Here is a 14,968-nt window from a genome sequence, read left to right as displayed (position 1 = left end):
CTTTATCCCTGTGTAGTTTGAATGCCTACTGGGCCCAGTCGGCCGGTTTCGATTGAACCCATCCAGAAGCCACCTAGCACGTTTGGTTGGTGTGGACTGCGGGGGGAGAGCAGCGAGCAGCCGAGCACGCACCAGCCGGCGGCGCCATCAACGAGCGTACCATGCAGATGCAGTGCAGCCGGCGCACGGCAGGAACGCACGCAGTCACCCGCCTGCCGGCCAAGGGCAAAAAAAGCCCAGGTGCGCCGCGTTGGGAAGAGCCCCGCGTTCCCCGATAGCGGCTGCAAGTTGCGCCTCGCGACCCGGTGCGGTACAGGTGCCAGGGTCTGTCCGTGTGCGGACACGTCTCAGGCTCGGAAGCACCGGGGCCGCACGCCACTGGCCACTGCCACGGACGGAGGACGCGCAGTTCACCTGGTGGTGGTCTCCAGGACGAATGAACGGCCGGCGGGCTGTTACGTTCTGGCCTCCTGCGACCTGCGTTACTTCAGCGTTGGTACAGAACACGTACTAGCGCGTACCATTCTTTCATGCACAAGCTAGGACGACATTCGTGAACGCAAGCTTGATGTATAGTAGTAGTAGCCTTGTAGGGTTAAAGATTAATTAACGGGCCGGGTTAAAGAGCGCGTGCACCCTAGCTGCTTCTCTTTTATTCCACAAACCACCAGCAGATTAATTAATTGATTCATCTCCAATACAGTACAAGCTTATATATATATATATATATAGCTAATTAGTTAACAACACACAAACGAACGATCAGTAAAGAAAAGAAGACATTCGTAGTATGTCTCTCTCTCTCTCTCTACTGGCAGTCAGTAAATAATCGAATCTACCAAGCCATGCATAATACGGAGTATAATAATCAAATAAGCAAGCAACGACTGATCCAGCTACTAGCAGGGCATGCATCGCGCGCGGTTCAGCCGTTCAGGCAGTGCATGCCTGCCTGCGAGCTGCGATGATCGAGCTCGCCACGCGCATGCATGCATGGTCAGACGGCTTTGACGCCGCCTAGCTTGCGCGGCGACCCCATGGCCTCCTCCAGCTTCTGCAGCTCCGCCAGCACCAGGGCCGCGCACGTGGGCACCACGGCCACGGCCTGGTGGGCGCCGAGGGGCAGCTCCATCTCCGCCTCCAGCTGCGCCACGGCGGCGGCGCCCATCGTCGTGGGCAGGACCACGGACGACGCCGACTTGGGCTTGCGGTAGCAGCAGTAGAGCACCATCTGGATGCACCCGAAGAAGAAGCCGCCCACGTTCGGGAGCTGCACAACGAAGAACACGTCTATCAAAATTGCAGGCCTGGTGTAGCGATACGATCGATCGATCGTTTATGCAGTACTTATTTACCGTGACGTAGGGGTCCTTGGTGAAGAGGCCGTAGAAGAACCAGGCGACGGCGCTGAGGGTGAGGAAGAAGGAGAGGGTGAAGGGCATGAACTCGGCACTCTTGGTCCTGATCACAGCAAACTGCAAGTACACAGCATCCGATCAACTAATTCGCACGTCAATTCACACAAGCTGCTGATCGATGGAGAAGACGATGCTCATGCGCCGAGCGAGCGAGCTTACGATGACGCTGAGGGGCGCGACGAAGACGGCCATGGAGAAGGCGAGGCAGATGCTGCCGAGCACCCTGACGCGGTGCGGCTCCGCGACGAGCACGACGGCGACGACGACGACGAGCGAGAAGGCCGCCACGTCGAGGAGGAAGAAGGAGGCGAGCGTCCTCAGCCTGGCGGCCACTGGTAGAGAACCGAGCTTTACTCCCGGTGGGGAACCCCCTCTAGTCCCGGTTCCCCACCCGGGAGCAAGCATCCGGGACTAAAGGGGGGGTCCTTTAGTCCCGGGTCAGGAACCGGGACTAAAGGAGGACCTTTAGTCCCGGTGGGTAACACCAACCGGGACTAAAGGTGCCTCCTGACATGCCACGATGGCCGGCACCTTTAGTCCCGGTTGGTAATACGAACCGGGACTAAAGGTTTTTTTCTTTTTTCTTTTCTTTTCATTTTTTTGTTTTCTTTTCAAAATAGGTTTTCGAAGTCGTATTGTACGCTGCTAATTATACATTTATATGCGCATATAGTATGTTTCGGTTCAAGCACAATGAACGTATTAAATCACACAATTCAAGCATAGAAATATATATATATATATATATATATGCATGCATCATATATATATTTACATGCATGCATGCATATGTGTATTTTACATTATATTATTTCATGTGCATATATTACAAAAGATTGCATTATAGTTGTTGTGACATAACAAGTTTCTTCTCATCCTCTAGCTTGGCTTCAATGGCAGTGTTGGGTCGAAGTAGAACTCGCCCTTGGAATCGATGACCTGCTCATTAAAAAATCCGACTATAGACTCTTGAATTGCTTTGATTTGGTCTTGCCGTATGACCTTTTCCTCCAACCATCGAGTCTACAGGTTTGAATTAAAGGAAAATAAATTAATATATGTACATATATATATATATATAAAGACATAGTAACACAATCAATAATAATAATTAAATGAATATATAGTGTATTTTTAACGTACTTTGAGTCTCTCTGTAGGAGTTCTTTGGGAGAGCACCTTGATAAACTTGCAAACATAGTAACCACAGTAGTTGTTCCCCTGTTCCTGCCTCAGACACCACTTTACGAGAAAAAGATTTGTCATCCAATCTGGTGATCCGGTGAAAGCTATATGTTTAATTAATAAAGATGATGCGATTCAGGGGACTTACTTTCAATGGGATTACATTCAGTGGCGCTTTGCATTTTTCCATGTGTTGCTTCTCAATAAAGGTTTTCCAAACACTGCCCAATAAAAAATTTGCCACGTCATCAGATATAGTTAATCATCATGTTTGTGTGTATATATAGTTGCTAGAGATCCCGAAATTACCTCTGGATAATATCTATCATATCTTGGTAGTCTTGTTGTGGTTTTCTCATCGAGTCATAGATTATCAAGTGACTTTTCACCAGATCGATGTCCATCAATATCCAGTGATTGCTGCATGTGTTTATAGGATATAACGCATAACACTCATTAATTAACTAGAATCAACATATGAGCCATTAAGGCTATGATCGACATGATTAACACTCACTTGAAGTTATAGGGAAAGAGTATATCCTTCTTGTGGCGTTGGTTCACTAAGAAGTTCATGATGTTACTCTCTGACTCAGACTTCCAATTAGTCATTGGAGTAATTGGGTCTTTGAATACTATATGGGGATCAACAAAACCAATTTCATTGCAGCCTTCCTTTCTGAGCTCTGTCATTGTAAATCTGCATATATATAGTACTTGTTAGGATAATTTATATGCATATGCACACATATGATGAGTTTAATAATAGATCGAAAGAATTATTACTTACAGGCAATAGCAGCTAATGATAACTTTGTCCAGAGAGGTAAGGTGGCATAGTTGATGAAATTCTGCAAAGTCAACATACATAACATCATCGCCACGGAACCAATGTTCGTCTCTAATTCTGACACCAACGCAGAAGTCTCCACTGGTAGACACCTGCATGTACCACTTGTTTAGCAGGTACATTTGCGTCCCCAGATCAGATAAGGCTTGAGGTTTGTATAGACTCTGGCCTAGTACAAATTTTTTCTTCCAAATATCAACCTCCGCCGCACTCTCAATTTTTCCATCACCAAACATCTGGTAAAGGTCGAGACCAGTCTCATCAAGAAATTCACCAAGGTGATCCAAATCGACATCCGGAGGTATGTTTGCCTGATGCATTAATCCTAAATTCGAACCATATTCATTACCAACAACTAGCGGGGGGATTGATTGGTGCGCTTGTTGTCCGAGTTGGGCAACTCCTTTCCCTGCCCGCTTCTTTTTCTGTGCCGCCTCAATTGACTTGGTGAGAGTGCGGTCATAGTCTGATAACGTTGATTTGGACGGCTTACGAGATTCCCGCTGTTGATGCTGGTAAGAAGTCACCTTTTTTCTTAAAATATCCGGAGCTACGAAGAAGTACGGTTTCTCTGGGTTTCTCCTTGCTTCTTGATTCATTTTAAGTTTGTCATAGAATCTAGACATGTCTTTTTTATATGCATCAGTTCCTTCTTCCTTCTCTTCAGATATTATTTTGGGAATAGCCCTTGGTTTCACGGTGGCTTTCTTTGCAGGCGGGGACTGATTCTTCGTTTGAGGGGCTGGCCTCTTGCTAGGCTTCTTGGTAGGCGGGGGCGGGGGAGGCGTTGGAGACCTCCTTGGAGGTGTTGGCAGCGGCGTTGGAGACCTCCTTGGAGGTGGCGGCTGTGGCATTGGAGACCTCCTTGGAGAGGGTGTGGATGCAGCCTCGTCTTCCAACACAATGTCATCGTACAGAGCACTATGATGATCTGGCGATTGAACAATTGAATTTAGGTTGGGGGAGGATCTGCTACAAAAAAAGGAATGACATATTATTATGAGCAGATTGTTAATTATTTAAGCCAATACAAATTAATGATGTAGTGTTTTCATCCGCACGTACCTATGGTGAGGTAGTTCAGAAGGAGGTGGAGCCGACATCCCTGGAATGATGATGTAGCGCTTGCGCCATAGAATGAATGTCTTCTCCGCTTCTCCTAGAGTCTTCTCGCCATCACCTCCAGGAATGTCAAGAGGCAAATCACTAAAACCTTTTTCAGCTTTATCTACCGAGATGGTGGCATATCCTTCTTGGATTATATTCCCATGAATCCTTGGTGTCTTGGTTCGGTCGATAGGATTAACAAGACCGATAGCCACCTTGATTGTGGAATTCTCCTTCGGAATGTGTAGCTCACACATTGTACAAGGTTCAGTGACGTCATCCACAGGGAAGCGCAGTCCTGTGTCCCCTTGATTTGGTATCTCCGTGGAAGCGCAGCTGCTTTTCAACTGAACAGATTGGCTAATGTTGATTCCTGGCTCTGATGCCTGCTTGCTTGCACTCACTGCTATTTGCACTTGCCTTTTGATTTCCTCCTGCATTCTCGCTTCAAGGTTTTTTTCCCGCTCCTGTGCTTCACGCACCGCTTCCTCCAACCTCTGGAGCCGGTGTGCCTCTTCTTCCTTCTTTCTCTGGCGACTTCTGTAGGAAGGTCTGTCCTGAGGGAATCCATGCTCCCACGAGACACTTCCTTTGCCTCTAGTTCGGCCACCATGTTCAATAGTCCCGATGGCGTATGTCAGCTCATCCTTCTCTCTGTTGGGCCTGAACTCACCACTAGCAGCAGCTCTCTGAGCATAAAACAATCTTTCTGCTGCTTCTTGCAGTCTTGCGCCATAAACGCACTTCCCTGTCTCCTGGTCTAGTGTTCCCCCATGAGCGAAAAACCAATTCTTTGCACGTTCTCCCCACTCGAGTGATTCTGGTCTGATACCCTTGGCAAGAAGGTCTGCTTCCATTTTGTTCCACTTCTTAATGGCAGTCGGGTAGCCACCTGATCCCAAGGTATGGTGGTATGTCTTCTGTTGGGCATTACGTTGGTTCTTTATCACCCGACTCACACCCTCTTCTGAAGTCTTGTACTGTACAAACTCATCCCAATAGGGCCTCTGCTTTGAGATCGGGCCTGGGACAGTAAAATCTGGTGCTATGTTCTTCTTGACATACGTCGTGTATAGGTGTTTCTTCCAAGTCTGAAACTGGGTGGCCATCTTCTTCATTGCCCAATCCCTAACTCGCTCCTTCAATTCATCACCATCTATTATATCATCATAATCATCTGTTTGGAGCGTGAAATGTACCAAGACATCATTCCAAATTAACGCCTTGTCACGATCGGAGACAAAACTGATATGAGGAGCATTGGTCTTCTTCTTCCATTCACGGGTACTAATCGGGAGCCGGTCCCGTACAAGGTAACCACAGTGGTGCACAAATTTCATTTTATTCGGCCCCCCCGGTTCTCCTGTATCCACATTGAACTCCGAGATGATGAAGCGACCCTCCAATGGCTTTTTGGGACCTCGAACATTTTTACTCTTCGTTGTAGTTGTTGATGTCGATCCAGAGGGCTACAAAACATAAACATTATTTTTAATGTCATGAGCACACATAAGACATATGATAATATATATATAGCTAATAATAAAAAATATATACTTGGCCAATATGTTGTTGCTCATTTTGTTCAAGAGCTAAGTACTGACTCCCGTCATCTACATCCTCTTGCACGTTATTTTTAGCACCATCATCGCCGGCAACTTGAGTGCCAGTGTTGATCAAATTCATCATCAACTCCTCCTCATCCATATTTCTCGGGTCGGCCATCTAGCTTCAAAAAACAAAACCAATATATAGTACGTCAAATCTTTGCTTATTACATGCGTAAAATCTACAAACAATATGCATTATTAAATCTTGCCCCTCGATCACGGACGCAATTCGCCACACTAGGACGAACTACGTCGGTACTAGGGCGAATTAGGGCACGAGAAAGGGCGGTGTGACAAGAGTGGCGGTGCTCCACTCCGCCGTATATATGTCTGTACACATGGGTGAACGAGGGCGGCGGTGCTCCGCCGTATACATAGAAACGCATGGACGAAATGCATATGAATACAAATGACGTATATATACGTGTCGGCGCGGTGGCCGGTGTGCTGACGACGATGACGTGAGGCGGGCTGGCGTGCTGACGACGACGACGACGTGAGGCGGGCCGGGGCGGTGTCGGTGCGTGATGTTGTGATCCTATGTACCATGTGATCAACCATGTAGTCATTCATCATATGAGAAAATTCTATGTTAATAATATAAGTATAAGCCATTATGAAATGTAAGTATACGTGTCTTATTGCTCATATAACCATTACTATTTCCGAAATGATAAGAATTTATTTTCTTCTTCTACAGGCGATCTCTGATGCTATGATATAAAGTTTGAAGATAGTCTTCCCGGAAAAAAATATGTAATGCTCATATTACTTTAGCAACATTAATATATTATATCTGTATATTCAAAGTTCACAAATGAAGAAACATGTGATATTTTTGATAAACTAAAAAACGCTTAGTTTATAAACTGGGTATCAAAATTGAGTTCCTATTTGACCATTATATATCCTACAACAAATCCTTCAAAAAAAAGACCCTACATGAATATATTTGGATAAAATTTCGTTAACAAACATTGATCTATGAAGATAGAAAAAATTCTTCTATTGAAACTGCATCTTGAAATAATGGCATATCATATAGTGATGAATATATGGCGGTTGATGGGCTGGATCATTAGCGGATGGTTCGTAGCGTTGTTTCCAAATAATATATAGCGTGTTTATTATACAAGCCATGGATTTACATCGATCTAATTAATTTCTAAAGTAATTTCATTGGTGATCCTTAATTATACTTGTCATTTAGAGTTCCAAATATTCAAAACTTGCCTTAAGATATATTTTTATTTAAAATCATTTAGAGTTCCAAATATTCATTTTTAGTTTCTATAGATTTTGTGATTCAAAATTTGGAATTTTCAATTGACCTCGACCGTTGACATGGCTTACACCAAAGTTGTAGTTTTCGACGTGATCTATAACTCGGCAGTGGAGGGCTCGGACGAATGTACAAAGAGATCGACGAATATATCACCTCGAAGCTCGGCAGTGTACGTACTGGAGGGCCTCGGGCCGGCGCGGTGGGGCAACGCGCGGTGGAGGGCCTCGGGCGCGGAGGAGGGCGCGGTGGAGGGCCACGGGCAAGCGCGGAGGAGGGGCACGGGCGCGCGCGGTGGAGGCCGCACGAGGAAGAAGACGGCGGCGCCGGTGTCACGGAAGGCGAACGGACGCGGCGCGAGGTCGAAGAAGAGGCCGGGCGGCGGTGTTCGACGAGGAAGAAGACGAGCAGATCGATCTGCCAGGCGCTGGAGGTTATATAGCAGAGGAGAATTACTCCCGGTGCCAGCCACCAACCGGGAGTAAAAACCCTTTACTCCCGGTGCGTATTACCAACCGGGAGTAAAGGTTCCTTTACTCCCGGTGCGTGTTACCAACCGGGAGTAAAGGTATACCTTTACTCCCGGTTGGTAACACGCACCGGGAGTAAAGGCTTTTTTTGGCGGGCCACGAAACTGCAGCCCACCTTTACTCCCGGGTGGGCTTCCCACCCGGGAGTAAAGGTGGCCTGCAGTTTCGTTTCCCGCCTGTTTTAAGCAATAGTCTTGTTAAATACAATAGAAATGCAATAGTTTTTATTAAATACATAGTAAATTAAATAAAAGGCATAAAATTATTTTGTTAAAAATATGAATTTTATTTTTGTTTATTGCACATAGGAAAAATCGATAACCTAACTTTTTTTATTTTTTGTTAGAATTATAAAACATAATGTAACTAATATTTATTATTTCGTTAATGCAAAAATGTAGTGTTTAATTAAAATTATTAAAATTATTGGTTTTGGACAGGAAATTTGTTTTCACATCATTTTAACGTTAATATTTTAATTTTTCATCACTCAGTATCCTAATTTACCTTTTTGAGAGAGAAATCCCACCAAATCAAACATTGATTTAATTTGAAATATGACATAATAAACATCTGAATTCACAATTATTACATAATATCTCAAACACACACTATATTAAATCACTATATCATCAAGTGGGCACAGCAGTGAACTTCTTCTTTACGTATGTCCCTTGGTTATGATCGCTTCGTAACCATGGAGTGTCCTCATCATTTACCAAGATGCTAGGGTCTTTGTTCACTTTGAAGGGCGGAATTCGGTCATCCTTTTCATATTCTTCTGACATGTCCGACTTGTCCTCAATTCCCACGATGACTCTTTTCCCTGAAAGAACTATGTGGCGCTTTGGCTCTTTGGTTGAGTCATTATCGTTTTTCCCTCTTTTTGGTTTGGTAGACATATCATTGACATAGAACACCTGATTCACATCCTTGGCAAGGACGAATGGTTCGTCTTTGTACCCAATATTACTAAGGTCTACTGTTGTCATTCCATACTCGTTGTCTACTGTTACTCCGCCTCCGGTCACCTTGACCCATTGGCACTTGAACAATGGGATCTTCAAAGTAGGTGCATATTCTAGTTCCCATATTTTATCTATGCGTCCATAATATGTCTGCTTATTCCCATTCGGGTCTGTGGCATCTATGCGGACACCACTGTTTTGGTTGGTACTCCTTTTATCTTGGGCTACTGTGTAGAATATGTTCCCATTTATCTCGTACCCTTTGTATGTGACGATATGCCATGATGGTTGCATAGCCAATAAATACAGTTGCTCATGGATGCTCTCATCACCTTGACATTTTTTTCGCAACCAACCGCCGAAAGTTTCCATGTGCTTATGCGTAATCCAAGCTTCAGTCTTGCCTGGAAACTCGGATCGTAAGAGATCCTTGTGTGTCTCAATATACGGATCTACCAAAGAGGAGTTCTGTAGAACTGTGTAGTGCGCTTTATTGAAATAATCATCATCCGTACCAATATATGTTTTCCTCCCTAGTGTCCCCTTTCCGCTTAGTCTCCCCTCATGTCTCGATTCAGGAACACCAATCGAGTCAAGGTCGGGAATAAAGTCAACACAGAACTCAATGACCTCTTCTGTTCCATAGCCCTTGGCGATGCTTCCTTCTGGGCGAGCACGGTTGTGAACATATTTCTTTAGGACTCCCATGAATCTCTCTAAGGGGAACATGTTGTGTAGGAACACAGGACCGAGAGTGAAAATCTCCTTGACTAGGTGAACTAGGAGGTGTGTCATAATATCAAAGAAGGAAGGAGGGAACACTAACTCAAAGCTGACGAGACATTGAACCACATCATTCTGTAGTTTAGCTAGATCAGTTGGATCAATTGCCTTCTGAGAAATTGCATTGAGGAATGCACATAGCTTTACGGTGGCTAGACGTACATTTGGAGGTAGAATTCCTCTTAATGCAACTGGAAGTAATTGCGTCATGAGAACGTGACAGTCATGGGACTTTAAGTTACAGAATTTCTTCTCTGTCACATTTATAATACCCTTTATATTCGAGGAGAATCCAGATGGTACCTTGATGTTGTTTAAGCATTCAAACATGATTTCCTTCTTCTCTTTGCTTAGAGTGTAGCTAGCAGGACGTAAGTAATGGCGTCCATCATCTGTCTTCTCTGGATGCAGGTTGTCTCTTTCTCTCAAACAACGCAGGTCCTGTCGTGCTTCAAATGTGTCCTTAGGCTTTCCATACACACCCATAAAGCCTAGCAGGTTCACACAAAGATTCTTCGTCAGGTGCATCACGTCGATCGAGCTACGGACCTCCAGGACTTGCCAATAGGGTAGGTCCCAAAATATGGACTTTTTCTTCCACATGGGTGCGTGACCGTTAGCGTCTTTCGGAATAGGTTGGCTTCCATGTCCTTTTCCAAAGACGACTTTCACATCATTGACCATATCGAGTACATCCTCACCGGTTCGGTTGCGAGGCTTGGTCAGGTGGTCTGCTTTCCCTTTAAAATGCTTACCTTTCTTTCTTACGGGGTGATTTGCAGGAAGAAATCGACGATGGCCAAGGTACACGACCTTTCGACATTTTTTCAAGAATACACCTCTAATATCACCGAAGCAGTGTGTGCATGCATTATATCCCTTGTTTGACTGTCCTGAAAGATTACTTAGAGCAGGCCAATCATTGATTGTTACGAACAACAATGCTCGCAGATCAAAGTGTTCCTGTTTGTACTCATCCCACACACGTACACCTTCTTTATTCCACAAAATGAGAAGTTCATCAATAAGTGGTCTCAGGTACACATCGATGTCATTGCCAGGTTGCTTCGGGCCTTGGATGAGCACAGGCATCATAATGAACTTCCGCTTCATGCATAACCAAGGAGGAATGTTGTAGATACTTAGAGTAACAGGCCAAGTGCTATGACTACTGTTCTGCTCTCCAAAAGGATTGATACCATCTGTACTTAAAGCAAACCTTAAGTTTCTTGCGTCATTTGCAAACTCCGGGAATTCTCTATCGATTGCTCTCCACTGGGACCCATCAGTAGGGTGTCTCAACATATTGTCTACCTTACGGTCTTCTTTGTGCCATCGTAACAATTTTGCATGTTCTTTGTTTCTGAACAGACGTTTCAAGCGTGGTATTATAGGAGCATACCACATAACCTTGGCAGGGATTTTCTTACGTGGACGTTCGCCCTCAACATCACCAGGGTCATCTCGCCTGATCTTATACCGCGACGCATGGCATACCGGGCATGCATCCAATTTCTCGTACTCTTTGCCACGGTATAGGATGCAGTCATTAGGACATGCATGTATCTTCTCTATTTCTAGCCCCATAGGACAGACAACTTGTTTTGCTTCGTAGGTAGTGGCGGACAATTCATTGTACTTCGGAAGCATCTTCTTTTGGATTTTTAGTAACTCTCCAAATCCCTTGTCAGATACACCATTCTTTGCCTTCCATTGCAGCAATTCTAGTGTGGTTCCCAACTTTTTCTGCCCTGCATCACAAGTTGGGTACAACAATTTCTTGTGATCTTCTAGCATCCGCTCGAACTTGATCTTCTCCTTTTCACTTTCACATTCTCTTTGTGCATCACGAATGACCTGACAAAGATCATCAGCCGGCTCATCTTCTGCGGCTACCTCTTCTTCAGCTTCTCCCATTGCAGTATCATTGAAGCACGCACCATCAGGAATAATATCATTGTCGTCCCATTGTTCTTCTTCATCTTCTTCCATTACAACACCGGTTTCTCCGTGCTTTGTCCAACAAATATAGTTTGGCATGAAACCCGACTTGAACAAGTGTGAATGAAGAGTCCTTGAGCAAGGATATTCCACCGTATTCTTACATATGGCACATGGGCAGCACATGAAACCGTCGCGTTTGTTTGTCTCGGCCGCACGTAATAAAGAATGCACGCCGTCAATGAACTCTTGTGAGCGGCGATCAGCATTATACATCCAATGACGGCTCATCTGCATTACATGACATAAATATCATATTAAAACCTAGATCATAATTAATTATTTATACAACATGCGTGCCACCACAAAAGATACAAATTTATGAAAGCATCGCTACAATGTAGACAATCCCAACTACCACTAAAAGAACTAAAGCTAAAATACATTTCAGGAGCACAAGGATTTCGCGACCAATCTCAACTAAAACAGACAGATCCCCCGATTGTGCAACATCTTTGGGCTTCTTCGACTGGATCACTGCCTCATTAGCCGCCGTATCTGCCTGTTGTGCAAGATATTTTTGCACGAGTTCAACATACTCTTCCTCCCAGTAGAAGCCTGAACATCGTCCACTGCCATCCCACTGAAATTAAAACAAAAAACTAGAACTTTAATCACAACCATCATGAAAATAGGTATAAACTAACCATAATCATTAAATACGATAAAATAACTCACATTGCGATCCGGACACTTGTAGAAGATACGATCCTTGTTGGGACCCTCCTTCTTCACTCGGTACTCCATCACAATCTTCATCTCATCACGACACTTGCCGCATGGAATGAGAGGAAGGCCCGGCCTAAGTCGCTTTGGAAACCCATGAGAGGCCGAGGACCCGGAAGCAGTTGCCATCTACTCTCTATACTCATTTTTTAATACACTATAAATTTCTTCTTTTATAAACAAATAAAATTAACAAACTATAAAATTATCTAGATCTCTAAACAATGATATTTTTAATGGTCATTGTGTTCTCGTCTTTTACTGTGGCAGGTAAGTAATTCATATGATATTTCCGCAAATTAACAGAAGAATGGGAATGTACACACATAACAGACTACTACGACGATATCGGGACGTGTGAATAAATAACCATCCGTACTAGTTGACCTTGCTTACGTGATCATCTCGGCGAGCATTTCTCCACCGGACAGCACCGTACTTGGTCAAGGAAGAGCTCCGATTCTATGAGGAAGGGAACACGGTCTCCCACGACCGTTGTCGCTCTCCCTCGTAGAATCAAAGCTCCTCCTTGATGTCCGTTACCGCTCGACAGAGAACATGCTTGCCGAGCTGAACACGGTCCGCAAGTTCAACTAGTACGGATTTTCTATAATTTTCTAACTATTTTCTAAGTTTTTATTTATATATACTACGTTTAGGTACGGTGATTGACAGACTACTACGACGATATCGGGACATGTGAATAAATAACCATCCGTACTAGTTGACCTTGCTTACGTGATCAGCTCGGCGAGGATTTCTCCACCGGACGGCACCGTACTTGGTCAAGGAAGAGCTCCGATTCTACGAGGAAGGGAACACGGTCTTCCACGACCGTTATCGCTCTCCCTCGTAGAATCAAAGCTCCTCCTTGACGTCCGTTACCGCTCGGCAGAGAACATCCTCGCCGACCTGAACACGGTCCGCAAGTTCAACTAGTAAGGATTTGCTATAATTTTCTAACTATTTTCTAACTTTATATTTATATATACTTTAACCTTCTTTCATGTAAATATGCAAGCTTAAAGTGATTTTGAGCTCAAATTGCTTACAAATGAAAAAAAAAACCACAATAAAGAACCATAAATATATATAGTGAATAAAATGGCATAAGAAAATGGTAAAAAATGAGAGTATGAGATTGGTAACCTTTACAACTGAAGAATCGACGGAGGAATCGAAGAATGGGTGGAGGAACAATGGAGGGAGGGAGGAAGCAAGAACACTACTGCAGTGAGCTTCAAAATGTGCTGAGCTCGGGCTCGGGGAGGAAGGAGGAGACGACCGATTTATAAAGGGAGAACATTTAGTCCCGGTTGATAGATCCAATCGGGACTAAAGGTAACTTTCCAACCCCGGGCGCAGCCACGACCCGGGAGTAGACCTTTACTCCCGGTTGGAGCCACAAACCGGGAGTAAAAGTATACCTTTAGTCCCGGTTGGTGGCTCCAACCGGGACTAAAGGTCCCTGCCACCTCTGTCTGGCGCAGTAGCCGTTGGGCAGGGACCTTTAGTCCCGGTTGGAGCCACCAACCGGGACTAAAGGTATTTCTAGTCCCGGGGGAAAAAAATTCCGGGACTAGAGCCCATTTTGGCCGAGGATCAAAGGTCTGTTCTCTACTAGTGGGCGCGCGGCGCGTAGATGAGGTAGAGGAGGATGTAGGTGGCCTCCACGACGCAGCCGAAGGCGTTGATGGTCAGCAGCGGGCTGGAGTTGGTCTTCACCAGCGCGTACAGGATCCACAGCGTGCAGCTGAACAGGGCCACCACGTACGGCACCGAGCTGAAACCTTCCGTCGACTTCTTCCGGTACACGCGAAGGAACGTCGGCCTGCACACACCATATATATACGTGTTTTTCAGATTCAGAAGCTATCACTACTGGATGTACAGATTCAGAAGCTATCAACAGTTCGTGGTCACAACAGCTTTTACGGTACATTGATCGTACAGTGCACTTACACTGGCGCGAGGAACACCAGGAAGGAGATGATGTTGCCTGCAGGAAATTGACAAAGGAAGAGATTGTAGTTTCTGTCAGTAAACCAATACTGAATTGTTTGGCACGCACGCATGTCATCATGCTGCCGTGCATGCGATCGAGTTGTATCGTACGGTGAGCAATTCAGTATTGGTGGTGGTGTACAGGCAGGAGCGTACTTAGAATGCCAAAAGCAGAGGCCCATGGGTGCTCCATGGAGAAGAGCCCTCCTGCCATTGCGACAGTAACAAGCAAGCTGAAGCCCTATACACTCGTGTGTGTGAGAGAGAGAGAGAGAGTGACGAGAAGCCCGGTCTCTGTTCTTCTCAGAGACCAACTGAGCTCCTACGCCACTACACTACTGCCTTCTTAACTCGTGTACCTCTGCGATGAATAACATTGTGCAGGGAACCAGTGTTTATATAGAAGAGCTCTGGGTCCCATTAGTTGCCACGTGTATGTTACCTTTACCCATTAACCGCGTACACGTTATGTATATTGTACTAGGCTGGGGTTGGATATGTAGT

General features: G+C 45.0%; 1 protein-coding gene across 1 annotated transcript; it reads right to left on the bottom strand.

Annotated features, from left to right (window-relative positions):
- Positions 1–997: 997 nt before the first annotated feature.
- Positions 998–14,678, bottom strand: LOC136531072 (bidirectional sugar transporter SWEET11-like). The gene is made up of 6 exons (XM_066523798.1): positions 14,621–14,678; positions 14,423–14,459; positions 14,092–14,291; positions 1,578–1,750; positions 1,356–1,475; positions 998–1,270 (listed from the first exon to the last, which is right to left on the bottom strand). The coding sequence occupies exons 1-6, from the start codon at positions 14,676–14,678 to the stop codon at positions 998–1,000; spliced, it is 861 nt and encodes a 286-aa protein (XP_066379895.1).
- Between the last annotated feature and the right edge of the window lie 290 nt (positions 14,679–14,968).

Source organism: Miscanthus floridulus, unplaced genomic scaffold (assembly GCF_019320115.1).
Source record: "Miscanthus floridulus cultivar M001 unplaced genomic scaffold, ASM1932011v1 fs_275_1_2, whole genome shotgun sequence".
Taxonomy (NCBI): domain Eukaryota; kingdom Viridiplantae; phylum Streptophyta; class Magnoliopsida; order Poales; family Poaceae; genus Miscanthus; species Miscanthus floridulus.
Note: the sequence above shows the minus strand (reverse complement) of the source record. Positions and strands in the feature narration are given on the sequence as shown.